This window comes from Ranitomeya variabilis, chromosome 2, assembly GCF_051348905.1.
Source record: "Ranitomeya variabilis isolate aRanVar5 chromosome 2, aRanVar5.hap1, whole genome shotgun sequence".
Taxonomy (NCBI): Eukaryota; Metazoa; Chordata; class Amphibia; order Anura; family Dendrobatidae; genus Ranitomeya; species Ranitomeya variabilis.
In genome coordinates, this window is record NC_135233.1 from 1,038,443,822 (window position 1) to 1,038,471,391 (window position 27,570).

At 48.1% G+C, this 27,570-nt stretch overlaps 2 protein-coding genes across 2 annotated transcripts in view; one reads left to right on the plus strand and one right to left on the minus strand.

Annotated features, from left to right (window-relative positions):
* The window catches only part of ADAM17 (ADAM metallopeptidase domain 17), a 211,211-nt gene that overhangs the window by 69,034 nt on the left and 114,607 nt on the right, over nt 1-27,570 (minus strand). The gene's annotated exons all lie outside the window — the stretch shown is intronic.
* On the plus strand, nt 18,391-22,851 carry LOC143810172 (isoamyl acetate-hydrolyzing esterase 1 homolog). The gene is made up of 3 exons (XM_077293051.1): nt 18,391-18,548; nt 19,147-19,268; nt 22,503-22,851. The coding sequence occupies exons 1-3, from the start codon at nt 18,443-18,445 to the stop codon at nt 22,680-22,682; spliced, it is 408 nt and encodes a 135-aa protein (XP_077149166.1). The 5' UTR covers nt 18,391-18,442; the 3' UTR covers nt 22,683-22,851.

The following is a 27,570-nucleotide window of genomic DNA, read 5'->3' on the forward strand; positions in this document are numbered from 1 at the left end:
TAAAAACTATTTTATAGAAAAAATAATTATTTTGGCATCGCTTTATTCTGAGGACTATAACTTTTTTATTTTTTTGCTGATGATGCTGTACGGCGGCTCGTTTTTTGCGGGACAAGATGACGTTTTCAGCGGTAACATGGTTATTTATATCCGTCTTTTTGATCGCGTGTTATTCCACTTTTTGTTCGGCGGTATGGTAATAAAGCGTTGTTTTTTGCCTCGTTTTTTTTTTTTTTTTCTTACGGTGTTTACTGAAGGGGTTAACTAGTGGGCCAGTTTTATAGGTTGGGTCGTTACGGACGCGGCGATACTAAATATGTGTACTTTTATTGTTTTTGTTTGTTTTTTTTAGATAAAGAAATGTATTTATGGGAATAATATTTTTTTTTTTTATTATTATTTATTTAGGAATTATTATTATTTTTTTTTTACACATGTGGAAATTTTTTTTTTTACTTTTTTACTTTGTCCCAGGGGGGGACATCACAGATCGCAGATCTGATAGTGTGCACAGCACTCTATCAGATCTGCGATCATACTTTCATCGGAGCAGGCTGCAGCTTTCATCTGCAGCCTGCTCCGACCCGGAAGTGCTCCCTGCAGGACCCGGATACAGCCCCTCGGCCATTTTGGATCCGGGGCCTGCAGGGAGAAGACGTTCGGTACGAGGTGAGTACATCACCTTGTACCGATCGTCTCAGGGAAGCCCGCAGGGAGCCCCCTCCCTGCGCGATGCTTCCCTGTACCGCCGGTACACCGCGATCATGTTTGATCGCGGTGTGCCAGGGGTTAATGTGCCGGGGGCGGTCCGTGACCGCTCCTGGCACATAGTGCCGGATGTCAGCTGCGATATGCAGCCGACACCCGGCCGCGATCGGCCGCGCTCCCCCCGTGAGCGCGGCCGATCGCGTATGACGTACTATACCGTCACCGGGAATTAAGGCCCACCCCACCTCGACGGGATAGTACGTCATATGGGATTAAGGGGTTAAAAAAAATAAATAATAAAAAAAAAAATACACACATTTAAACCACAGGCTGCACAGACCACTATACTTATTAACCCCTTAAGCCCCGAGGGTGGTTTGCACGTTAATGACCGGGCCAATTTTTACAATTCTGACCACTGTCCCTTTATGAGGTTATAACTCTGGAACGCTTCAACGGATCTTGGCGATTCTGACATTGTTTTCTCGTGACATATTGTACTTCATGTTAGTGGTAAAATTTCTTCGATATAACTTGCGTTTATTTGTGAAAAAAACGAATATTTGGCGAAAATTTTGAAAATTTCGCAATTTTCCAACTTTGAATTTTTATGCCCTTAAATCACAGACATATGTCACACAAAATACTTAATAAATAACATTTCCCACATGTCTACTTTACATCAGCAAAATTTTGGAACCAAAATTTTTTTTTGTGACGGAGTTATAAGGGTTAAAAGTTGACCAGCAATTTCTCATTTTTACAACACCATTTTTTTTTAGGGACCACATCTCATTTGAAGTCATTTTGACGGGTCTATATGATAGAAAATACCCAAGTGTGACACCATTCTAAAAACTGCACCCCTCAAGCTACTCAAAACCACTTTCAAGAAGTTTATTAACCCTTCAGGTGTTTCACAGGAATTTTTGGAATGTTTAAATAAAAATGAACATTTAACTTTTTTTCACACAAAATTTATTTCAGCTCCAATTTGTTTTATTTTACCAAGGGTAACAGGAGAAAATAGACCCCAAAAGTTGTTGTACAATTTGTCCTGAGTACGCTGATACCCCATATGTGGGGGTAAACCACAGTTTGGGCGCATGGCAGAGCTTGGAAGCAAAGGAGCGCCATTTGACTTTTCAATGCAAAATTGACTGGAATTGAGATGGGACGCCATGTTGCATTTGGAGAGCCCCTGATGTGCCTAAACATTGAAACCCCCCACAAGTGACACCATTTTGGAAAGTAGACCCCCTAAGGAACTTATCTAGATGTGTGGTGAGCACTTTGACCCAACAAGTGCTTTACAGAAGTTTATAATGCAGAGCCGTAAAAATAAAAAATCATATTTTTTCACAAAAATTATCTTTTCACCCCAAATTTTTTATTTTCCCAAGGGTGAGAGAAGAAATTGGACCCCAAAAATTGTTGTGCAATTTGTCCTGAGTACGCTGATACCCCATATGTGGGTGTAAACCATTGTTTGGGCGCAGGGCAGAGCTCGGAAGGGAAGGAGCGCCATTTGACTTTTCAATGCAAAATTGACTGGAATTGAGATGGGACGCCATGTTGCATTTAGAGAGCCCTTGATGTGCCTAAACATTGAAACCCCTAACAAGTGACACCATTTTGGAAAGTAGACCCCCTAAGGAACTTATCTAGATGTGTGGTGAGCACTTTGACCCAACAAGTGCTTTACAGAAGTTTATAATGCAGAGCCGTAAAAATAAAAAATCATATTTTTTCACAAAAATGATCTTTTCACCCCCAATTTTTTATTTTCCCAAGGGTAAGAGAAGAAATTGGACCCCAAAAATTGTTGTGCAATTTGTCCTGAGTACGACGATACCCCATATGTGGGTGTAAACCATTGTTTGGGCGCATAGCAGAGCTCAGAAGGGAAGAAGCGCTATTTTACTTTTCAATGCAAAATTGACTGGAATTAAGATGGGATGCCATGTTGCGTTTGGAGAGCCCCTGATGTGCCTAAACATTAAACCCCCCCACAAGTGACACCATTTTGGAAAGTAGACCCCCTAAGGAACTTATCTAGATGTGTTTTGAGAGCTTTGAACCCCCAAGTGTTTCACTACAGTTTATAACGCAGAGCCGTGAAAATAAAAATTATTTTTTTTTTCACAAAAATGATTTTTTAGCCCCCAGTTTTGTATTTTCACAAGGGTATCAGGATAAATTGGACCCCAAAAGTTGTTGTCCAATTTGTCTGGAGTACGCTGATACCCCATTTGTGGGGAGGGACCACTGTTTGGGCGCATGACAGAGCTCGGAAGGGAAGGAGCGCCATTTGGAATGCAGACTTAAATGGATTGGTCTGCAGGCGTCACGTTGCATTTGCAGAGCCCCTGATGTACCCAAACAGTACAAACCCCCCACAAGTGACCCCATATTGGAAACTAGACCCCCCAAGGCACTTATCTAGATGTGTTGTGAGAACTTTGAACCCCCAAGTGTTTCACTACAGTTTATAACGCAGAGCCGTGAAAATAATTATTTATTTTTTTTTCACAAAAATGAAATTTAGCCCCCAGTTTTGTATTTTCACAAGGGTATCAGGATAAATTGGACCCTAAAAGTTGTTGTCCAATTTGTCCTGAGTACGCTGATACCCCCTATGTGGGGGGGAACCACTGTTTGGGCGCATGACAGAGCTCGGAAGGGAAGGAGCGCCATTTGGAATGCAGACTTAAATGGATTGGTCTGCAGGCGTCACGTTGCATTTGCAGAGCCCCTGATGTACCCAAATAGTACAAACCCCCCACAAGTGACCCCATATTGGAAACTAGACCTCCCAAGGAACTTATCTAGATGTGTTGTGAGAACTTTGAACCCCCAAGTGTTTCACTACAGTTTACAACGCAGAGCCGTGAAAATAAAACATTTTTTTTTTCCCACAAAAATGATTTTTAGCCCCCCAAATTTTTATTTTCCCAAGGATAACAAGAGAACTTGGACCCCAGAAGTTGTTGTTCAATTTGTCCCTAGTACGCTGATACCCCATATGTTGGGGTAAACCCCTTTTTGGACGCACGGGAGAGCTCGGAAGGGAAGGAGCACTGTTTTACTTTTTCAATGCAGAATTGGCTGGAATTGAGATTGGACGCCATGTCGCGTTTGGAGAGCCCCTGATGTGCCTGAACAGTGGAAACTCCCCAATTCTACCTGAAACCCTACCCCTAACCGTTTACTGAACATTTTCTGACAGTCATAAGTGCCACGTATATAAGTGCCACGTATATAAGTGCCACGTATATAAGTGCCACGTATATAAGTGCCACGTATTTAAGTGCCACGTATTTAAGTGCCACGTATTTAAGTGCCACGATATTTCAGTGCCACAATATTTCAGTGCCACGTATTTCAGTGCCACGTATTTCAGTGCCACGTATTTCAGTGCCACGTATTTCAGGCACTGAAAAATACGTGGCACGTAAATACTTCAATGCCACGATATTTCAGTGCCACGATATTTCAGTGCCACGTATTTCAGTGCCACGATATTTCAGTGCCACGTATTTCAGTGCCACGTATTTCAGTGCCACGTATTTCAGGCACTGAAAAATACGTGGCACGTAAATACTTCAGTGCCACGATATTTCAGTGCCACGATATTTCAGTGCCACGTATTTCAGTGCCACGTATTTCAGGCACTGAAAAATACGTGGCACGTAAATACGTGGCACGTAAATACGTGGCACGTAAATACGTGGCACTTAAATACGTGGCACTTAAATACGTGGCACTTATATACGTGGCCACTGAAATATCGTGGCACTTATATACGTATATACGTATATAAACGTATATTTCAGTGCCACGTATTTCAGTGCCACGTATTTCAGGTTAGGGGTAGGGTTAGGGGTAGGGTTAGGGTTTTTTTTTTTTTCTTGTTTTCTTGTGTTTTTCTATAAAAACGCATGCGTTTTACCGCGTTTACATGCATTTTTTCACACATGCGGTTTTTTTAAAAAACGCATGCAGATAAAAACGCAAGTGTGAAACCAGACTAAAAGACGCTTTTTATAGCAAAAAAGTTTTTGCGTCTCCACATTTTGAGACCTATAATTTTTCCACATTTTGGTCCACAGAGTCATGTGAGGTCTTGTTTTTTGCAGGACGAGTTGACGTTTTTATTGGTAACATTTTCGGACACGTGACCATTTTTTATCACTTTTTATTCCGATTTTTGTGAGGCAGAATAACCAAAAACCAGCTATTCATGAATTTCTTTTGGGGGAGGCGTTTATACCGTTCCGCGTTTGGTAAAATTGATAAAGCAGTTTTATTCGTCGGGTCAGTACGATTACAGCGATACCTCATTTATATCATTTTTTTATGTTTTGACGCTTTTATACGATAAAAACTATTTTATAGAAAAAATAATTATTTTGGCATCGCTTTATTCTGAGGACTATAACTTTTTTATTTTTTTGCTGATGATGCTGTATGGCGGCTCGTTTTTTGCGGGACAAGATGACGTTTTCAGCGGTAACATGGTTATTTATATCCGTCTTTTTGATCGCGTGTTATTCCACTTTTTGTTCGGCGGTATGGTAATAAAGCGTTGTTTTTTGCCTCGTTTTTTTTTTTTTTTTCTTACGGTGTTTACTGAAGGGGTTAACTAGTGGGCCAGTTTTATAGGTTGGGTCGTTACGGACGCGGCGATACTAAATATGTGTACTTTTATTGTTTTTGTTTGTTTTTTTTAGATAAAGAAATGTATTTATGGGAATAATATTTTTTTTTTTATTATTATTTATTTAGGAATTATTATTATTTTTTTTTTTTACACATGTGGAAATTTTTTTTTTTACTTTTTTACTTTGTCCCAGGGGGGGACATCACAGATCGCAGATCTGATAGTGTGCACAGCACTCTATCAGATCTGCGATCATACTTTCATCGGAGCAGGCTGCAGCTTTCATCTGCAGCCTGCTCCGACCAGGAAGTGCTCCCTGCAGGACCCGGATACAGCCCCTCGGCCATTTTGGATCCGGGGCCTGCAGGGAGAAGACGTTCGGTACGAGGTGAGTGCATCACCTTGTACCGATCGTCTCAGGGAAGCCCGCAGGGAGCCCCCTCCCTGCGCGATGCTTCCCTGTACCGCCGGTACACCGCGATCATGTTTGATCGCGGTGTGTCGGGGGTTAATGTGCCGGGGGCGGTCCGTGACCGCTCCTGGCACATAGTGCCGGATGTCAGCTGCGATATGCAGCCGACACCCGGCCGCGATCGGCCGCGCTCCCCCCGTGAGCGCGGCCGATCGCGTATGACGTACTATACCGTCACCGGGAATTAAGGCCCACCCCACCTCGACGGTATAGTACGTCATATGGGATTAAGGGGTTAAATCCATCAGAAAAAGGCAATTAACCAATTAGGCATGGACAAATGCACATGCAATCAACATGATGCGCACAAACATGCCTGGTATGTGTCCACGTTCAGGATTTCATCAGGATTTGGTCAGGATTTTCCATCAGTATTTGTAATCCAAAACCAGGAGTAGAGGAAAAGTATAATAGAAACATATGCACCACTTCTGCATTTATCACCCACACAAATACTGATGAAAAATCCTGACCAAATCCTGATGCAATCCTGAACGTGGACACATACCCTCCCACATGAACAGGCATAAGATTGGCGAAGGCATAATAAGGTGCAGGCACATGAAGACATACTTACAAAAGCACAGAGCCGTACAAAAATACACACACACACACACACACACACACACACACACACACACACACACACACACACACACACACAAAAGCACATAAGCTTTATGAAAATACACATATGTACAACAAAGGCAGAAAGGTGGACCCAAACAGAAGACGCATACGCACACGCACGTAAAAAAGGCTGACAATCCTTTGGCTGGAGCTGCATGTCTTCACAGTGGCTGGCATCAGGGTGGATCTGGACTCTAGCATGGCACTGGCTTGTGCAGGACGATGGCAGGCCTCTGGTTCTCTCCAGGTTTTAAGCTCTTGCTGTAGTCAGTACCTCATACACACACAAATGCACAGGCACACAGATGCACACAAAAATTGCAATACAGCTGGCTCCTGTGGCAGGCTCCGGTCTTGTGGCTGGCTGGGGTCTTGCTGGCAGTCTTCTCCTCTCTGGGTCTTGCTGGCATATGTGGGGTTGAAGGCCCAGGCCAGGTTTATATAGATTTGGGGGTGTCTGGCCAATTGGCAACAAAATCCTTCTTCTGAGCATGCTCAGTGTAAAAAAAACGTATTGCAGCGCTGCATTGCGTCATACGACATGTCCCGACGCATCCGTCGCTCATAGGCTTCCATTGTAGCCAACGACGTATGCCGCAGGATGCGTCGCGACACGTTTTTTAGGCGGAGACAAAAAACGTTACAATCAACGTTTTTTGCCGACGACGTGTCGCCAAATTTCGACGCATACGTCGTACGACGGACACGACGTATGCCAATCTGTCGCCATACGTCGCCAATACAAGTCTATGGGGAAAAAAACGCATCCTGCAAAAAATTTTGCAGGATGCGTTTTTTCTGAAAAAAGACAATTTGAGACGGTTTGCAGTTAACGCTAGTGTGAAAGTAGCCTTAGTCTACGGGGAAAAAACGCATCCTGCAAGCACTTTTGCAGGATGCGTTTTTTCGGCAAAACAACGCATTGTGACGGACTGCAGTTAACGCTAGTGTGAAAGTAGCCTATATATGTCTCTCGATTTCATCCGACTTTGCTGATGATCCCTGGAAATGTCTCCCCTACTCTCCAGACTCTGCCCGCCAAACGTCCTTCACAAGCAGGGGCGCTGCTATCATGTGTAGAGACCGCAGATAAAGAAGGATGCAGGGACAAATGGGAGCCAGAAAGCAAACAGCGTTTTTAACTTTTCTTTTAACTTCCAACCAAAAAGATAACAACAGTTTTCCACGCAGGGAACTTAAGTCCAAGTCTACAATATCACAGTAAATCCTATCTACTATATATGAGGCCTGAACTATACCCGAAGAACGCGGCAGCGCCTTACTAGTACCTCCCCTACTAAGGTAAAGTCAACAACGTTCACTTATCAGTGCTGTTTCAGCGATGTAGTCCCGGTGGTGAGGCTCCGTCAGCGACGTAGTCCTAGTGGTGAGGGAAGGCGGTGTCCTCCGACGTCGAGCCCAGGTGTAGATTCGAGTCCAGAATGTCTTTTGCGGTGCTGCGTTACCTCCCGCAGGCGGACGTTGATCCGGGGTAACAGTTTCCACGTCCAGAGAGGAGTCTTTTTGAGGAGAATTAGCAGAATTATAAGTATCAGTCACAGCTAAGAAAAACCCAGGAGGGCCCGGAGCACTCGGTGGCAAGATGCTCCCGGGGAGCGCGGTAATATTGTCCCTGAGCTGATCAGCACTACCCCTCTGCCTGGGGGGTCGCTGACGACGAATGCGCCTCTTTTTGGGGGCTCTGGTAATTGCCCGCAGTGTCTGTTGCACGTTTTCCCCCTGCTTCCTGCAAGTCTCACTGCGGCCTGCACACTCACAGCAACTGCGCTGCAGTTTCCTCTCCTCAGAGATTTCCCGCGCTTCTCTGCCCCTGCTTTCGCGCGTTTTGCTTTTTATCCTCTCCTCTCCCTGCGTCACTCTGCCTCCTGTCACATGAGCCTGGCTTCCCATGCGCCCCTCAAATCCGTCCCCCAGAACCCCGACTCCCGGCAACAATGGTTCCACCCGTCTGCACAGCTCACCAGGTCCCTGTCCCCTACATTCCCCCACCCTGTATGCTCGCCAGTCCCCGGGCGAGGCCTTCGCACTGACAGGTCGCCCACCTGACGGGTTGTTCCACACTTGGGTCTGTCTAGTGTGTAAGTCAGGACTGTAGCGAGTTGGGGGTCTACCGGCAGTAGGACGTTCAGAACGTCGTGGCTCGGGTCCTTGTGTAGGGGGTGTTGGGGGAATGTCGTCAGCGGAAGGGTGACTGGTCAGGGGTAGTGTAGTAGTCGAGATAGGGGGAGTATTTTGACGCCGTTCTTCTTCTTCATCATCTTCTTCATCCCACCAATGGTTGTTGTGGGACTCAGTCGTAGGTGGCTCTTCCCTGATTGCGGATACCGGGGTGTCCGAGTCAACAGAGCGACACAACCGGAGCATGTTGCGATGAAGAATGCGAGTACCTGTACTTCCGGGGGCCTCAGACTGCACTTCATATACAGGTCCATGCGGGTCTATACGGCGAAGCACCCGATAGGGTGTTTTTTCCCAATGATGGTCTAACTTGTTTTGCGGTCTTTGCTCTCGAACGAGTACTCGATCACCTGGCCGGAACTCTGGGGGTTTTGCTGTAGGGGTGCTCCGATGCTCCACTTCCCGAATTCGAGTGTGTACCAGTCGGTGTAAGGTCTGCAGCCGATGCCGATGATCACGCACCCACGAAGCCATCCCTGTTCGGGGGCCTTCTTCCTCCGAAGACAGTTCCAGATCTGTCATGCCTTTTCCTGGGCGCCCAAAGACCACTTCATACGGGGTGCGTCCTGTGACTTGATGAACTCTATTGTTGTAGACCCACACTAGGTCAGACACATACTCCGGCCAGCGGGCCTTCTGATCTTGTTCTAGCGCACGCAGCATTTGAAGCAAAGTCCGGTTAAACCGCTCACAAGCCCCATTTCCCTGGGGGTGATACGGTGTGGTGCGTGACTTATCAATGCCGTAGAGGCGATGCAGCTCTTCCATGACTTTGCCCAAGAAACAGGCGCCTTGATCCGAATGTATTCGCCTCGGACAGCCGTAAACTTGAATAAAGTTCTTACAGATAGCGCTCGCCGCCGACTCAGCTGTCTGATCACGGGTAGGGGTGACTACCGGGAATTTTGAAAAATGATCTACCATAACGAGGCAGTGTTTGTAGCCTTGATGCGCTGCTCCAATGGTAATGTAGTCTATCATTAATACTTCAAAAGGGGCAGACGTCGTGATGCTCTGCACAGGCGCCCTTTCCTCCGGTGACTTGGTTAGCTCACATTGTCGACATTGTCTACAGGCAGTTTGTACTTCCGCAAGCAGCCGAGGATGATAGAACCGAGTTTGCAGCCACTTAAACGTCCTCTTCACTCCGAAGTGTGCCCCGGACTCATGAGCTTCTTTAGCAACTGCGGCCACCACGGGCCCTGGTAAGACCATCTGCCAGGTCGGCTCGGAATCTGCCTGAGCCATGGTTAAGTGGCATAAGAGCCCGTCCTGAAGAGTTAGGCGCTCCCACTGCCGCAGAAGAAGGTTCAGGTCTGACGGGAGAGTTTGTCCAGGGGTTCTCACGGGCAATAGACCATTCGTTATCCACTGTCGCAATGGAGCTAGTTCCTGGTCTTCCTGTTGCAGCCGTGTCCATTCGTCCCGACTCTGAACCAACAGTCCTGTAGCCGTTCCGTTCCCGGTCTGTTCCCGGCTCACAGCCGTCCGAGCAGCGCCCCCGATGGCGTAGGGGATTTCTTCTCCCTCCAGCTCCTCATCTCGGTTAGTTCTTGGGGGGTTCTTCCGCAGACGAGATAACGCGTCAGCATGAACATTCTCCGCTCCTCGCTTGTAGAGGATACGGTATCTGTACTTGGCCATCCGGGCTACCCAGCGCTGTTCCAGGGCACCCAATTTCGCATTTTCCAGATGTGCCAATGGGTTGTTATCCGTGCATATCAGCACCTCGGAACCGGCCAGGTACTCAGCGAACCGCTCCGTCATAGCCCACACCACGGCCAGCAGCTCCACCTTGAAAGAACTGTAATTGTCCGGGTTCAACTCAGTCATGAAGAGACCGACTCGCATAGGCGATCACTCTCTCCCGCCCATCCTGAACCTGAGACAACACAGCCCCCAATCCCTGAGAGCTGCCGTCGGTGTGTAGGATGAACGGTTGCGAAAAGTCCGCATAAGCCAACACCGGCGGCTCCATGAGAGCTGTCTTCAAGTCCCGGAACGCTGCTTCTTGTGGCTCCTGCCATTGTATCTTCTTTCCCAGTTCCTTGGGGGAGCTTCCTTTCAGCAGGACTTGTAGATTGTGAGAACGGCGAGCAAAGTTCTTCACGAAGCGCCGGTAGTACCCAGCGAGGCCCAAGAACGCCCGTACATCCTTGGCGGTCTCCGGTGTGGGCCACTCCTGGATTGCGGCAATCTTCTCCTGCGATGGCCGGACTCCTTCGGCGGACACCACATGCCCCAGGTACTCGATCTGTTCCCGGAACAAGTGACACTTCTGGGGCTTCACCTTAAGCCCGTATTTCAGCAACCGGTCTAGTACCTGCTCCAGTCGGCACAGATGTTCCTCGAATGTTGGAGCATAGATGATGATGTCATCCAGATAAATGAGAGTGGCCTCGAAGTTCAAATCCCCCAGACACCGCTCCATTAATCGTTGGAAGGTGCCTGGAGCGTTGGCCAGCCCAAACGGCATTCGATTGAACTCGAATAGTCCCATGGGAAGGATAAACGCTGTCTTAGGACGATCTGCTTCTGTCATCGGGACCTGCCAGTATCCGCTGGCTAGGTCTAAGGTGGAAAAATATTTGGCCCGACCCAGCACGGAGAGAGACTCCTCGATACGGGGAAGTGGATAAGAGTCTCGGACGGTGCATGCATTTAGCTTACGATAGTCCACACAGAACCGGAGCATGCCGTCCTTTTTCCGCACCAGCACGATCGGGGCAGCCCACGGGCTCTGACTCTCGCGGATCACTCCCTTTTGTAGCATCTGGCCTAACAACGTCTTTACTTCCTGGTACATCTGCGGGGGAATCTGTCTGTACCGCTCCCTGATGGGCACTGTATCTCCGGTCGGAATTCCATGTTCGATGGCCGTGGTACAGCCAAAATCATCTTCATGTTGTGCGAACACTTTAGCATAATGTCCAAGGAGTCGCTGCACTTGTGAGATCTGTGATGGATCCAGGCCCGACAATTCCGTCCGCATGTGCTCCAGAATAGTTTGACCCTTTCGAAACGCTATTGGCTCAGGATCCTGCGTAGACCGGACACTGACCATCCAGGGATCAGGGGAATCCACCGTTAACTGCAAAGTATCTGGAGAGGGCATCACTTCTAAAGGTCGTAACACTTTGGCCATCTCACTTCGGACCCGTAGCACGACATCGTGTTCGTCCACATTCACACATCGCACTGGTACGGCCCCATTTTTAACAGTAGCCAGGGATCGGGCCACCAGCAGTCCTGTGGGCAAAGGGGATGTAAAGGTGGGCTCAATCTGTACTTGTACTCCTTCTAGAGGGATGCGAGCTCGTATGGGCAGGGATATAACAGTCTGTCCTGGGGGGAACGTCACCTTTGCTGTCGGGGAAGTAATTACTCTCCCTAGTATGTCTCCCTCCTGACAGGTCTCTTGCACCCGGACTTCCCTCACTAACTGTCTGAACACGGAGCCCTGAGGTGTACTGGTCCCCCACTGATAGGGGAGACTACGCAAGAGACACTCAAACAGAAAACTGCCAAAATCTTTCAATACGTTCATCCCCAAGGTCACAGTATGTTGTGGGCCGGGATCTCCCCGTGTTAACACAACCCCCCGGCGGCCCAGGTCCTTCCCACATAAAGATATTTGCATCCAGGTGACCCCTTCCACTGGGATGGGCAGCTGATTGGCGGCCTGTAACCGAATTACGGGACCCCATTGGGGTCTGACTGTCAAAGGAAAGTGTTTTCTAAAATAAGCCTCGGGCATAGTCGTGACTTGGGACCCGGTGTCCACCAGACAACGGACAGCCCGCCCTTCAAACTCTGCCCAAACCAGGGGGCAGCTGGCAACCAAATTTCCGGGACTTTCACCACCCATCCGCGGGGACTCTGGCTCCGAGCGTCGTCCCCTTAGCTCGGAGCCCTCTAGTTTAACGCCTGACGGGACGAGGCCCTCCCTCTCCGGGGGCACTCCCGTGCGAAATGTCCTGCCTCCCCGCAACCATAGCAAGCACCGGGGACCGGATAATATCCTGGACGAGCGCCACGAGCTGGACTCCCAGACCTTTGCCCCCGGGGTAGCTCCCTTGGGCTTCGCGCATTCTTTTTAACTTCAGCCAGTTCGTCTCTGATTTGTTTGAGCTCCTGCCGCATCTCCTGAACCCACGACGGCTCACCCCCTCCTGGTGCAGCAGTCTGGATAACCCGAGTCTCTCCTGTCAGGACCGTCACCCCCCTCTCTTGCTCCCGGGTGCGGGCCTCATTGCCTATGTCGGAGAAAGTCAGGCGCGGGTCGACCCGCACTCGTTCACGTAGAGCCTGTTTGGTCAACTCATCTCGCAGTCCCGTCACCAGTTGGTCGCGCAGGGTCACGTCAACATGTCCCATCCCCATACCATCTTTCCGCACGATTGCAATGTTTAGCTCTTGCAGAGCATTCATGTACTGAGTGACAGTCTCGCCTTCTTTTTGTCGCCGTCCAAACAACCGGGCCCGCAGCTCTCCCACGTCGGTGGGATCCCCGTGCGTCCCCTCTAACACATTTAACACCCCGGTAAAAGTATTCCGCTCTGTGGGGGGTCTCAACATCACTGAATCTCGGGCCTCTCCGTCTAAGGCCATAATGGCCACCTCTGCTTCCAGGGCCGGGGTCATAGGATGCATCCTCAGCAGCCCCCGCATCCTTTCAGTCCAACTCCACAACAACATGTTGCTCCCATTAAACTTGGGCAGGTTATTCAACATAGCCCCCAATGAGAGAGACGCTCTCGGCCCAGCCCCATCCTCCGTAACTTCTGGCTCCCTCTTTGGATCCTGCATCCTGCCGACTACGCCAAATGTAGAGACCGCAGATAAAGAAGGATGCAGGGACAAATGGGAGCCAGAAAGCAAACAGCGTTTTTAACTTTTCTTTTAACTTCCAACCAAAAAGATAACAACAGTTTTCCACGCAGGGAACTTAAGTCCAAGTCTACAATATCACAGTAAATCCTATCTACTATATATGAGGCCTGAACTATACCCGAAGAACGCGGCAGCGCCTTACTAGTACCTCCCCTACTAAGGTAAAGTCAACAATGTTCACTTATCAGTGCTGTTTCAGCGATGTAGTCCCGGTGGTGAGGCTCCGTCAGCGACGTAGTCCTAGTGGTGAGGGAAGGCGGTGTCCTCCGACGTCGAGCCCAGGTGTAGATTCGAGTCCAGAATGTCTTTTGCGGTGCTGCGTTACCTCCCGCAGGCGGACGTTGATCCGGGGTAACAGTTTCCACGTCCAGAGAGGAGTCTTTTTGAGGAGAATTAGCAGAATTATAAGTATCAGTCACAGCTAAGAAAAACCCAGGAGGGCCCGGAGCACTCGGTGGCAAGATGCTCCCGGGGAGCACGGTAATATTGTCCCTGAGCTGATCAGCACTACCCCTCTGCCTGGGGGGTCGCTGACGACGAATGCGCCTCTTTTTGGGGGCTCTGGTAATTGCCCGCAGTGTCTGTTGCACGTTTTCCCCCTGCTTCCAGCGAGTCTCACTGCGGCCTGCACACACACAACAACTGCGCTGCAGTTTCCTCTCCTCAGAGATTTCCCGCGCTTCTCTGCCCCTGCTTTCGCGCGTTTTGCTTTTTATCCTCTCCTCTCCCTGCGTCACTCTGCCTCCTGTCACATGAGCCTGGCTTCCCATGCGCCCCTCAAATCCGTCCCCCGGAACCCCGACTCCCGGCAACAATGGTTCCACCCGTCTGCACAGCTCACCAGGTCCCTGTCCCCTACACATGAAGCAAGTTGAGGACTTTGCTTCAGGCGGCAGCTCATCCCTCAAGCCAGGGGGCGGCAGAGCGGTGGTCAGAACACATGGTGCTGTTGCCGACTCTCCCTGTAATCCCTGCAGGGGGGCAGAGGGGGCCATTGCCCCGGGCCCAGTCACCTGAAGGGGCCCACCGGGAGATCCACTGCCGAGTCTGAGGTGTCAGGGAGAGATCAGCACAATGCCGGCTGCAGAGCCTCCCTCCGTGCAGAGTGCATGTGGTCTCACCGGAGGAATCTCTTCCTGGCTGCAGTAGTTACCTTCTGGCTGTGCAGTGTGTGCACGCTGGGTTTGGCTGAGGCACGCTGGGTCCTAGTGCCCTCCCTGCATCTATCTGGTCACTTCCTGGTTTTCCTCACTGCCTGAAAACGTCATCAGTAAGTGGGGATGGAATTTATTAGAGTAATTCGATTTAGGCATATCATGGTCACTGTGGCGGTGAATGTGAGAGGATTGTGGTATTGTGGGGGCTGAAGTGGGAGAGGAGGACAGGGCTCTGTGGGGTAAATGTGAAACGATGGGGGTTATTGTGGGTGTGCAGGGGGACAGGGCACTGTGGGGGTGAATGAGAGAGGATGGAGGTTATTGTGGGTGTGCAGGGGACGGCACTGTGGGGGTGAATGAGAGGATGGTGGTATTGTGGGAGGGGGACAGGGTACTGGGGGTGAATGGGAGAGTTTGAGGGTATTGTGAGGGCTGACGTGGGTGAGGGGGCACTGGGGGGCTGATTATTATTATACTGTGTAATGTTATGAGATATTCACTCTATCATATGTGAGGGTATGTGTCCCCGAGGTGTATTGGCAGCGCTTTGGATGCAGTAGATACCCCGCTCCGCCCAAAGTGCTGCCCCCTGTTGTACGCGCGGTGATTCCGCATATATTCATTGATCACAGGTGGAATCACCGCATCCTATTCATAGACTGTTTTATTTATCTTGTCGACACGGAGCATCTCCACAAGATAAATAGACATGCTGCTGTCTAGAAAGACGTGCCACATGTCCGGTTACGCAGGTCTGCCACCTGCGTCTATGTACACATAGTGGAGATGGGATTTCATAAAATCCCCTCCACTATGCTGTAACATTTGGAAGCTGCGGTTTCGACGCTGCGGATGTACACAGCGTCCAATCCCCAGCAAAACCCCAAGCAATACGCCCCTTGGAAACCTACCCTAATAGTTGCTGTCTTGGGGGCTGGAGATGGGGAGGTCGGGGGCTTTTTATTATTGCGAGCTGGGTCTTTTATAAGTATTAGTTAAACAAGCCTAGCAAAGAAGGTTAGTATTACTATAACAAGGATAAGTATTAACATAAGGGCGCAGACAGACACTGTATAACTCATGCGAGGATCGCATTACAATCCTCGGACTGGCCCTGACACCTCTCCTGACATAAGCTTGACAGCGTGATAATTACTATGCAACTGTCAGCCTCAGGTCAAGAGAGCCGACGGTCAGTCCGAGGATTGCGATGCGATCCTCACATGAGAAATACGTCAGTCTGTCTGCCCCCTAACAAGTATAACAATACAGTAACCACGGGCTGCATTCTATGTTATAAGAATACATTGCTCCCTTAATAGGCCCCCAGGGCCTATTAAGGTAATAGAGCCACCTTCAGCAGCACTAAGGCTGCATTCTGTGAAGGTGGCTCTTATGTTTTTGATCCCTAGTAACACTGAAATATTCTCTTTTATAAATTGCGTGCACTGACGCCGCTACCATGAGGCGACTTGAGCTCTTTGGCTCAGGCGGCAGAAGAGAGGGGGCGGCAGATTCTGTAACTAGATTTGCACTGCTAGGTTTTTGTTTTATTTTGAACTCCGGGTTCAAGTGCCCGCCCCCCCTCCTTCCTCCTGCCCCCCCTCCCTGAAGACGTAATACTCACCTTCCTCCAGCGGTGGCTGCAACTGTGTCTCAGCGCCGGTAGTGCGTCCTGTCTTCAGCGGTCACATGGTACCGTCATTAAGGTCATGAATATGCGCATATTCATCACCTTAATGAGCGCTACCATGTGACCGCTGAAGACAGGAAGGAAGAGGCTGCAGAGATGCCGGGAAGTTCTGCGCCGCCCGGTGAGAGGTGAGTATGACAGGGAAAAAGTATGGGGGAGCCACGCACACAGGGGAGAAGGATGGGGGAGCCACGCACGCAGGGGAGAAGGATGGGGAAGCCACGCACGCAGGGGAGAAGGATGGGGGAGCCACGCACGCAGGGGAGAAGGATGGGGGAGCCACGCACGCAGGGGAGGATGGGGGAGCCACGCACGCAGGGGAGAAGTATGGGGGAGCCACGCACGCAGGGTAGAAGGATGGGGGAGCCACGCACGCAGGGGAGAAGGATGGGGAAGCCACGCACGCAGGGGAGAAGGATGGGGGAGCCACACACGCAGGGGAGAAGGATGGGGGAGCCACGCACGCAGGGGAGAAGGATGGGGGAGCCACGCACGCAGGGGAGAAGGATGGGGGAGCCACGCACGCAGGGGAGAAGGATGGGGGAGCCACGCACGCAGGAGAGAAGGATGGGGGAGCCACGCACGCAGGGTGGGAGGATGGGGGAGCCACGCACACAGGGGAGAAGGATGGGGGAGCCACGCACGCAGGGGAGGAGGATGGGAGAGCCACGCACGCAGGGTGGGAGGATGGGGGAGCCACGCACACAGGGTGGGAGGATGGGGGAGCCACGCACACAGGGTGGGAGGATGGAGTAGAAATATGGAGTATAAATACTAGGCCCTATAGGGGGGGACACAGTGTGTATAGAAAGGAGAGGTCAGTGTAAAGAGTATGTACCATAAGAGGGACAGTGTGGGGGTCATATTTTGTGCAGACAATATAGTGAGGGGCAATTTTTCATTCAGGAGCATTATAATGACACTTGTATCTTTAAGGGCATCATGTGGAGACTTTCTGCAAAAGAGCGGAGAAGATGGAAGTCTGTAGAGACGGCTGTGGATGAGAAAACTCATCATGGGGTCTGGATAAGATGAAGAAAAGGAGAACGACTCCAGAGACAACGTCATCTATAAGGTATCTCGATGTAAATGTTATTTGTGATACTGACTAACTCTCATGTTTTTATTTATGTTAGGAGCATTAAAGGGGATGTCCAGGTTTGTAATGAGTCTGCAGTCATTCTTTGTGACTGCAGACTTCTGACTTCTCACAGTGCGCACTGCACGCTGTCAGGATTCTCTCGTGCTGGCGATTTAAATACATGCAGTCACATGCTGACTAGACATGTGTGGCCCCACTCTATGAAAATGAACTGAGTGAGGCCGGGCACGTCTAGTCAGAATGTGGTCAGAAGTATACAAATCACATGCTTGTGCTGACATGACTGTCCACTGGCAAGGGAGAATCCTAAAAGTGTGCAGTGCATTAGTTGTGAGAATTCAGAAACTGCGATGTCAGGATTCAGCTCTGCAGGTTCCAGTCGTCACATGGACACGTCACTCATATGCGATTTTCATACTCATGGTCCTGTGACAACGAGCTTCTCTTCCCGCTTCTCTCAGTTTTTCACTGAACATTGAGAGCATTAGGGAGAGGAGCTCATGGGCACATGACTGAGTGTGCAAATCGCATATGTCCTTGGTGGAGGGGGGGGCACCAAAATTAATTCTTGCCCCTGGTGCCAGAAACCCTAGATACACCTCTGCTGGTATGCTACTGTGAGCGGCGATTACCGGGTTCGGTGGAGGGAGGTCTGTGCACAGGCAGTGAGGCAGGGACTGTGTGTGTGTGTTGGGGGGGGGGAGCGCCGTTTTTCCTTTCGCCTCAGGCAGCAGAGAGGCTAGGTTCACCCCTGTTCACAAGTAATGAGGACGCCCCTCGCTGGGCACAAAGCTCCACCGCTCAGCGCCGTGCTGGGAATAATACACCATTACTTTTCATTTTCTTTTCTTTTCCCTCCGTTTACATAGAAGAAACCCCTCAGCAGCACGTTCCCCTGGAAGAATACACCGAGAATCTGAGAAGCATGATCCAGTATTTGATGAGCGTCGGTATCAAGCAGGATAAGATCGTTTTGATTACGCCGCCACCTATTCATGAACCGTCTTGGGAAAAGCAGTGCTTCACTAAAGGTACTAGCGTCAGGATAAGACTGCTGAGCGCCATCAATCCTCCTTCACACTCTTTTTTCATGCTCGCCATCTAATTCATACTGCGGCCTGATTGCTGCCACGCTGCTTCCCCCGCTCAGCAAGTCACATAGGAAAAGTGGCAAGCAGCCTTTTATGGATCGCAGAGATTCCGAACTTTTGGGACAGTTGCAAAGTCAGGGCTGAGTTCACATAAAAAATCAACTAATTTTCATCCAGAGAAAACATGGCTGATTTTTTTCCTTCTGTATCATCATCGGTACATCACTCGGGTTTATACATCAGCGGTGATTAAAATGTACAGGGTCAATGTAATAAATGGAAATGTGGCAGTAAAAGCGAGACGCTATACGGATGATCCTTATGGGATCCAATTTTTTTGCACAGCATATGTTTGAATGGGCGAGTCTCATCCAAGCTACGAAAGAGATTAGTGCATGCACCCATTTTTCGGTCCGTCTGCACAGTCCTATAGAAGAACATCGCTCTTACACTAACCCCATTACCAGTTGTGTACGATAATTGCAGGTGACATAGATTAACTCGCGCAGATAACTCTGTCCATTTGTTAATTTTAAAGGATCCAAGCTAAATCGTCTGAACTCTGTGACTGGGGCTTATGCCAAGGCCTGTGCTGAGGTTGGCAATGAATACGGGGCAGACGTTGTGGATTTGTGGACGCTGATGCAGGACAGGGGCTCGGTAAGAGGAATCGGGAACATATATCCAGGGCCGCCATCAGGGCATTACAGCCGTGACTGGCGTATGGGGCCCGGTGGGAAGAGGGGGTCCGCATCGGGCCCCCTCTCATCTGCTCACCGGGCCCCTACCGGCAGCCGTAGGCTGAACCGGGCCCTTAGCGGCGCGGCGCTGCAGCTGTTTAAAGCTATTGACGTGCAGGCCTGCGCCAGCACGTCAATAGTTAACAGCTGCCAGCCAATCTGAGGCTGGCAGCTGGGGTCAGCCGCAGCGTGCATGTCGCCGGCGTCTGACGTCATTGCCAGTCGCCGGCGAGTGCACGCTGCAGCTGCGTGGAGAGAGCAGGAGCGCGGCAGCCGGCAGGTAAGCAGAACTTGTGTTTTTTTTTTTGTTTTTTTTTTTTATTTTGAGCGGCGATCCGGGGGGCCCAGGGCAGAACGTCTGGACACAGTGGGGCAGAACGGCTGGACACAGTGGGGCAGAACGGCTGGACACAGTGGGGCAGAACGGCTGGACACAGTGGGGCAGAACGGCTGGACACAGTGGGGCAGAACGGCTGGACACAGTGGGGCAGAACGGCTGGACACAGTGGGGCAGAACGCTGGACACAGTGGGGCAGAACGCTGGACACAGTGGGGCAGAATGGCTGGACACAGTGGGGCAGAACGCTGGACACAGTGGGGCAGAACGGCTGGACACTGGGGCAGAACGCTGGACACAGTGGGGCAGAACGGCTGGAGACACTGGGGCAGAACACTGGAGACACTGGGGCATGACTGGAGACACTGGGGCATGACTGGAGACACTGGGGCATGACTGGAGACACTGGAGGCAGGATTGGAGACAGATGGGGCAGGATGGGGAGATCATATGGGGCAGGATGGATACTCATGAGGGCAGGATGGGAGAACATATGGCGGACGCCAGGAATGAGACACACGGGGGCCAGGATGGCGAATATTATTACCATAGGGGCTAATTAAGGGATATTATTACTGCAGTGATGTATTTATTTTATTTTTTGAGTATACTGTTTTAAATGGAGGGGCGGTCCTATTACTGTGTAGAGTGATACTATGTTGCCTTCTTCATGTGGTGTAATGTAGAAGTTGGGAAAATTTAAGTAATGTGTTCTGCAAGTGGAACTCGAGATAACGGTGTTATTTCCTGCAGAGACGAGTCCTGGCTGGATGAAGTGACGGCGATCTGTGCGAGATGAAAGATGAAGGACTTCACCTAGAGATGTCACTGGTGAGTCAGTGTGTTACCTATACACTGACACTATACACTGTATACTATATGCAGAGCTCCTGTGTATAATGTCACTGGTGATCACTGGATTACCTATACACTATATACAGAGCTCCTGTGTATAATGTCACTGGTGATCACTGTATTACCTGTACACAGACACTGCATACTAAGTACAGATCTCCTGTGAATACTGGCAGGAGACACTGGAGGCAGGATTGGAGACAGATGGGGCAGGATGGGGAGATCATATGGGGCAGGATGGATACTCATGAGGGCAGGATGGGAGAACATATGGCGGACGCCAGGAATGAGACACACGGGGGCCAGGATGGCGAATATTATTACCATAGGGGCTAATTAAGGGATATTATTACTGCAGTGATGTATTTATTTTATTTTTTGAGTATACTGTTTTAAATGGAGGGGCGGTCCTATTACTGTGTAGAGTGATACTATGTTGCCTTCTTCATGTGGTGTAATGTAGAAGTTGGGAAAATTTAAGTAATGTGTTCTGCAAGTGGAACTCGAGATAACGGTGTTATTTCCTGCAGAGACGAGTCCTGGCTGGATGAAGTGACGGCGATCTGTGCGAGATGAAAGATGAAGGACTTCACCTAGAGATGTCACTGGTGAGTCAGTGTGTTACCTATACACTGACACTATACACTGTATACTATATGCAGAGCTCCTGTGTATAATGTCACTGGTGATCACTGGATTACCTATACACTATATACAGAGCTCCTGTGTATAATGTCACTGGTGATCACTGTATTACCTGTACACAGACACTGCATACTAAGTACAGATCTCCTGTGAATACTGGCACTTATGGTGTTAGTATTGTGGGTTTTTTATTATTGATCAGTATTGTAGTATTCAGTCACTATGTGGTGGTAATATGTGGTCTGGTCATGATGTTGTGGTATTTGTTCCTTGTATTTGATATTATTCGATCACTGTGGTGATAATATGTCATCTGGTCATGGTGTGGCGGTATTTGTGCCTTGTAGGTAGTATTATAGGTCACTATGGTGATAATATGGTGTCTGGTCATGGTGTTGTGGTATTTGTTCCTTGTATGTGGTATTATAGGTCATTTTAAAAATTGAAAAATAAATAAAAATATACCTTAATTGTATTGCATATTTTAACAAATATTTAATAGGTTACAGTAGAGTAGGGCCCAGCCAAAAGTGTCTACCTTGTCATTTTGGTGGCTTAAAAAATCTTTTGGCCAAAACAAAAGCTGCCGGCTATATGTGTGATCTGGTGATGGGAACTGTCAATGTGTGATAGGTGAGAAGTGGAGTTTTTCCAAGAGAGAGCGGTGGGACTGTGGACAGTTTGAGGGGTGGAGCGTGGAGGCGGGGCTGGGGTGGAGCCTGGGCGGAGTCTCAAGGGGGCCCCGAAAATTTTGACAGTATGGGGCCCCGAAATTTCTAGTGGCAGCCCTGCATATATCTATTGAATTCCGCTGTCAAAGATTGACAGAGGCACTTTGATAGTTAACCAGCAGCAATCAGAGCTAGCTCCGATCACTGTGGTTAGGAGCTGTATAGCACATGCGGCAGCGGGAATGTATGACGCGAGCTCAGACCTATACTCCTGCATGAGACAGGCGCCATACACATACAGTGCTTGTTGGAAAAGGGGTCATGAGAATTCAATAATACTACCATCTAGTGGCTGAAACTGGTACCGCACCTCTTTAGGGGGCCGCTGTATCAACTTCTGCAACTCGTTTTCTTCAACTCGAACGTTCAGTTTTGCATAAAATAAATGTTAATTAAATGGGAATATAAAGGTTTGAAAACCCAACAGGACATTATTTTTCTTCTGGCAGCATAGCGGGTGGTTTTCTCACTATACGAGGGGGTTTATGTGGAGGAGGCCGTGGCTTTGTTTTCTGGGGTAGTCGTCATGTTGTACTCGTACGTCCCTGTTACTTGTGCCCTGATGATTGTGTTGTGTTGATTTCAGGACTACACGCTGTACCTGTCTGATGGGCTCCATTTATCAGATGAAGGGAACCAGTTCCTTGAGTCCAGATTGTGGCCCCTCTTGGAGAAGAAGCTGGGGGCCCTTCCTTTTATATTACCTAATTGGAACGACATAGACAATAATAACCCAGAATCCTCGCTTTTTCCAAAGCTGTGCTGAAAAGAAAGAATAATGATCCACTGCCATTTATAGTTAGTTATACCCCAGAATCAGGAATATGGGGGATACGCATACAATCTATAGAGACAACATTGCACCTTTCTTCTCCGGATCGCTAGCTTACATTGCTGCTCTATATCTAATCCCATCATACCTCCCAGTGACAGGCGGGGTCTGGAGACAGAAAACAATAAATCTGACACCATAATGTCTGAAGGTTCTGTGTCACGTAGATCTAGAACCCGGGCCTCATGCAGTCGGACGTTTTTCATGTCAGTGTTTCTCATGGATACAACACTTACCCATTATAATCTATGGAGCGGATTACATGTCTGGGGTTTTTTGGTGAACTGTGTCCATTTTTTATTTGTCCCGCAGACCAAAATTACCCATACGAGTCTATGGGTCCATGAAAATCACAGATTGCATAAGTGCGCTGTCTGTGATTTACATTGCAGAAGCTTTTCAATTTTTATTTATCGTTATCCATGAAAATCACTCATGTTCAAAACGGACACTGAGCAAATACTGATGAAATTTGGATCCAAAACACTGATGACTCTCTGACCATTTTTTTGCATTTATGCAGAATGAACAATACAGTGTTTTACCAGCAGGAGATTATCACCGTCAGACCACTTGAGCACTGGTCCGATCATGTACACAGAGAGGCTGGTGTAGGCGGGGGCAGCTTACTGAGCTCTGCTACAGCTAACAACTATCATAACTGCAGTAAACTAAGTAACACATCGCTGGATTCAGAGTCTCTGTCCTTACATTATGTTGCACTCAGATGAGATAGCAAAAGCTCGGTGACAGAATCCCTTTAGTGGATATGAACAATCTTAGGGATACAGATGTGTGTGTGTGTGTATATATGTATATATATATGTATATATATATATGTATATATATATATATATATATATATATATATATATATATATATATATATATATATTTATTACACACACACACACACACACACACTTAAAATGCAAAAAAAAAAAACAGGTAGCAGGAATCCCAGCCTGGCTGCCCGTGTGCATCTAGGTGTGTTTTCCTCTAAATATAGTTTGAAGAGCCGGTTAGGGACCAAATAAAGAAATTGGTCTAGCCCGGCCCACTGTTGCCTGCTCATGGCACCGATATAGGTGATTGACAGGTCTATGAAAAAGCCGACTGGGAGTGGCAGCTCTTCAAGTATACAGTTGTGCTCAAAAGTTTACATACCCTTACAGAATTTTTGCTTTCTTGGCCTTTTTTCAGAGAATATGAATGATAACGCCAAAACTTTTTCTCCACTCATGGTTAGGGGTTGGGTGAAGCCATTTATTGTCAAACTACTGTGTTTTCTCTTTTTAAATCATAATGAAAACCCAAAACATCCCAATGACCCTGATCAAAAGTTCACATACCCTGGTGATTTTGGCCTGATAACATGCACAGGAGTTGACACAAATGTGTTTGAATGGCTACTAAAGGTAACATCCTCACCTGTGACCTGTTTGCTTGTAATCCGTGTGTGGGCATAAAGGCGGAGTGAGTTTCTGGGATCCAGACAGACTCTTGCATCTTTCATCCAGCCACTGACGTTTCTGGATTGTGAGTCATGGGGAAAGCAAAAGAATTGTCCCAGATCTACGGGAAAATGTAGTTGAACTGTATAAAACAGGAAAAGGATACAAAAAGATATGCAAGGACTTGATAATGCCAGTCAGCAGTGTTCAAACTGATTAACAAATGGAAAATCAGGGGTTCTGTAAAAACAAAACCACGGTCAGGAAAATTGTTCAGGTGCAAAGAAAAACGCACAAATGACATCAGCTGAAATACAGGTCTCTCTGAAAATTAGCGGTGTGGCTGTTTCAAGATTCACAATAAAGAGGCACTTGAAGAAAAATGGGCTGCATGGTTGAGTTGCCAGAAGAAAGCCATTACTGCACAAATGCCACAAAGTATCTCGCCTACAATACACAAAACAACACAGAAACATGCCTCAAAACTTCTGGAACAAGGTAATTTGGAGTGATGAGACCAAAATGGAACTTTTGGCCACAACCATAAACGTTACATTTGGAGAGAGGTCAACAAGGCCTATGATGAAAGGAACACCATTCCTACAGTAAAGCACGGAGGTGGATCGCTGATGTTTTGGGGATGTGTGAGCTATAAAGGCACAGGAATCTTGGTCAAAGTTGAAGGAAAGATGAATGCAGCACATTATCAGCAAATACTGGAGGCAAATTTGCACTCATCAGCCCGGAAGCTATGCTTTGGACGTATTTGGATGTTCCAAGGTGACAACGATCCAAAACACAAGGCCAAGTCATCCTGTCATTGGCTACAGCAGAACAAAGTGAAGATTCCGGAGTGGCCATCTCAGTCTCCCGACCTCAATATCATTGAGCCACTCTGGGGAGATCTCAAGCGTGTAGTTGATGCTAGACAGCCCAGAAATTTACAGGAACTGGAGGCTTTTTGCCAAGAAGAGTGGGCAGCTTTACCATCTGAGAAAATAAAGAACCTCATCCACAACTACCACAAAAGACTTCAAGCTGTCATTGATGTTAGAGGGGGCAATACACGGTATTAAGAAATGGGGCATGTGAACTTTTGATCAGGGTCATTTGGATGTTTTGGGTTGTCATTATGATTTAGAAAGAGAAAACACAGTAGTTTGACAATAAATGGCTTCACCCGACCACTAACCATGAGTGGAGAAAGTATTGGTGTTTTTTATATTCTCTTAAAAAAGGCCAAGAAAGCAAAAAGAACCAACTATAAATTTAACAAACATCTTTGTGTGCCTAGTAGTGATGAGTGAACGTACTTATATAACGCCTTATTCGAGCATGCTTAGGTGCTAACCAAGTGACTTCAGCGTGTTCGAAAAATATGTTTGCGACCACGCGGCTCCATGTCTCACGGCTGTTCAACCGTCTCAACCCATGGAGGGATTACCTAACAGGCAGGTGTGGCGAACAGCCGCGAGACATGGAGCCGCGTGGACGCAAACATATCTTTTGAACACGCTGAAGTCACTTGGTTAGCACCTGAACATGAGATAACACCTTATCCGAGCACGTTCGCTCATCACTAGTGCATAGGTTTCACAGGTATAATCTTTCACAGTAAATATACACAAGACATAACTAATATATACAGACCATTTTAAGAACAGAACCCTACTTAAGAGACTTCCAAGTAGGGTTTAAAGAGGCAACTCTGATAATTATGACTTTTGAGCTGTAACTTACAAGTACTGGCAAGTAATTCAAACCGCCGGTCTCTGAAGAGGTCCTCAGGTGCCTCCCCTGGACTGGTCATCCATTTCCCCATTGTTTTTCAAATTTCAAAAAACTGTCACATCCAAACATAAACTAAGTGTGAACAGATGCTAACCTAGAGTCAATAACTCATATACACTCAAACAAAAGAGGCAGCACTCTGTAATACCAGGGGGAGTCGAGACCCTGGAGAACATGATTCGGGTCGGTTTTTACCGTCCATAGTCTTGTGATTGCCATTATTCACCGAATAACGGCGATCGCAAAAAAAAAAGTATGCTAGAGAGAAATGGGGTCCCCCGAGCCCACCCAGTACCTCAGCCATCCCTGGACCCTCCAACTCGGTTTCTCGGCCACTGGCCCCTGGCCATCTTCTTCCTGGAAATAAATGGCGGACGAATGCGCAGTGCACCCGCCGTGATCTGCCGGCCAGTACCTGGCAACAAAATTTTTTTCCTATTGGTTCATTTTGATCACTGTGATATAGACCCCCCTTTGTCACCCCTTAGGTAAAAGTACTAAAATAAAATAAAAAAAATGTCCATTCTTTGCAGTTAGGCTTTGAGCTAGGGTTGGGGCTAGGGTTGTGTTGGGGTTAGTGTGTTGAGTTTGAGGTTAGGGTTGTGATTAGGGGTAGGGCTGTGTTAGGGTTGGAGTTAGAATTTGGGGGGTTTCCACTGTTTAGGTACATCAAGTGGTCTCCTAACGCGACATGGCGCCGCCATTGATTCCAGCTAATTTTTTGTTCAAAAAGTCAAACGGTGCTTTCTCCCTTCTGAGCCCTGCCATGCACACAATCAGTGGCTTTCCCCCACATACAGAGTATCGGCGTACTCTGTAGAAATTGCACAACAAATTTTGTGGTCCATTTTCTCCAGTTACCCTTGGGAAAATAAAAAAGTTTGACCATGGCGGAACATGGAGAACCCGTTGCTGAGAGACTAGCAGCATCCACAGTTTGTGGCAAATTGTTTCAGCGTCACTGCAGAGTCTCTTTTCACCTCCTCATTATCTTCCCCGCTCAGGCGTGCAGTTTTGGAATTCTCTATGTCCTGGTTTATCCTGCTGCGTGTCATGATTGAATGAGTTTACCCCGGTTGCCTCTCCACTGTTTACAGAGCTCGGCCCACACACCTTTGACTCCGTAAGCAATTATCACCAAAACAACAATACTTTCAGCATTAGACTAGGGCTAAATGGCGATTTTGACCAAAATAGCCATCGTGCAACTAAAGCTCGCTCAGTGTCGCTGGTACATAACAGCATATTAGAACTGAAGGGCGTCACACTGGGACACCTACACCAAGTCCCCAAAAAATCTAACAGTCTGACTGATTCTCACAGCAGCAGAAATAGACATATACAATAGATTCCTCATCAGACCAAAATGAGCTCACTGACAGAGACTTCAATAACTCATTCTGTATCAAGAAATGTGCTGGGAAACAAGTAAGCAAATTGTCAGTAATGTATATCATATGGTAGGTGCCATCTGCCAAGCCTTTCTGAGGCACCTTCTTCCACAATTGTCTTTTATTACAGTTCTGCAGTCTGTGGGCTCCATATTCTGAATCTGAATCTAACAAGATCAGTGATAT

What these genes read in the sequence shown, in the direction of transcription:
- LOC143810172 (XM_077293051.1), top strand. Translation starts at nt 18,443, where the DNA reads ATGATCCAGTATTTGATGAGCGTCGGTATCAAGCAGGATAAGATCGTT. An exon ending in AAAGCAGTGCTTCACTAAAG is followed by an intron (nt 18,549 to 19,146) that starts GTACTAGCGTCA and finishes TTAATTTTAAAG; the next exon opens with GATCCAAGCTAAATCGTCTG. An exon ending in TGATGCAGGACAGGGGCTCG is followed by an intron (nt 19,269 to 22,502) that starts GTAAGAGGAATC and finishes TGTTGATTTCAG; the next exon opens with GACTACACGCTGTACCTGTC.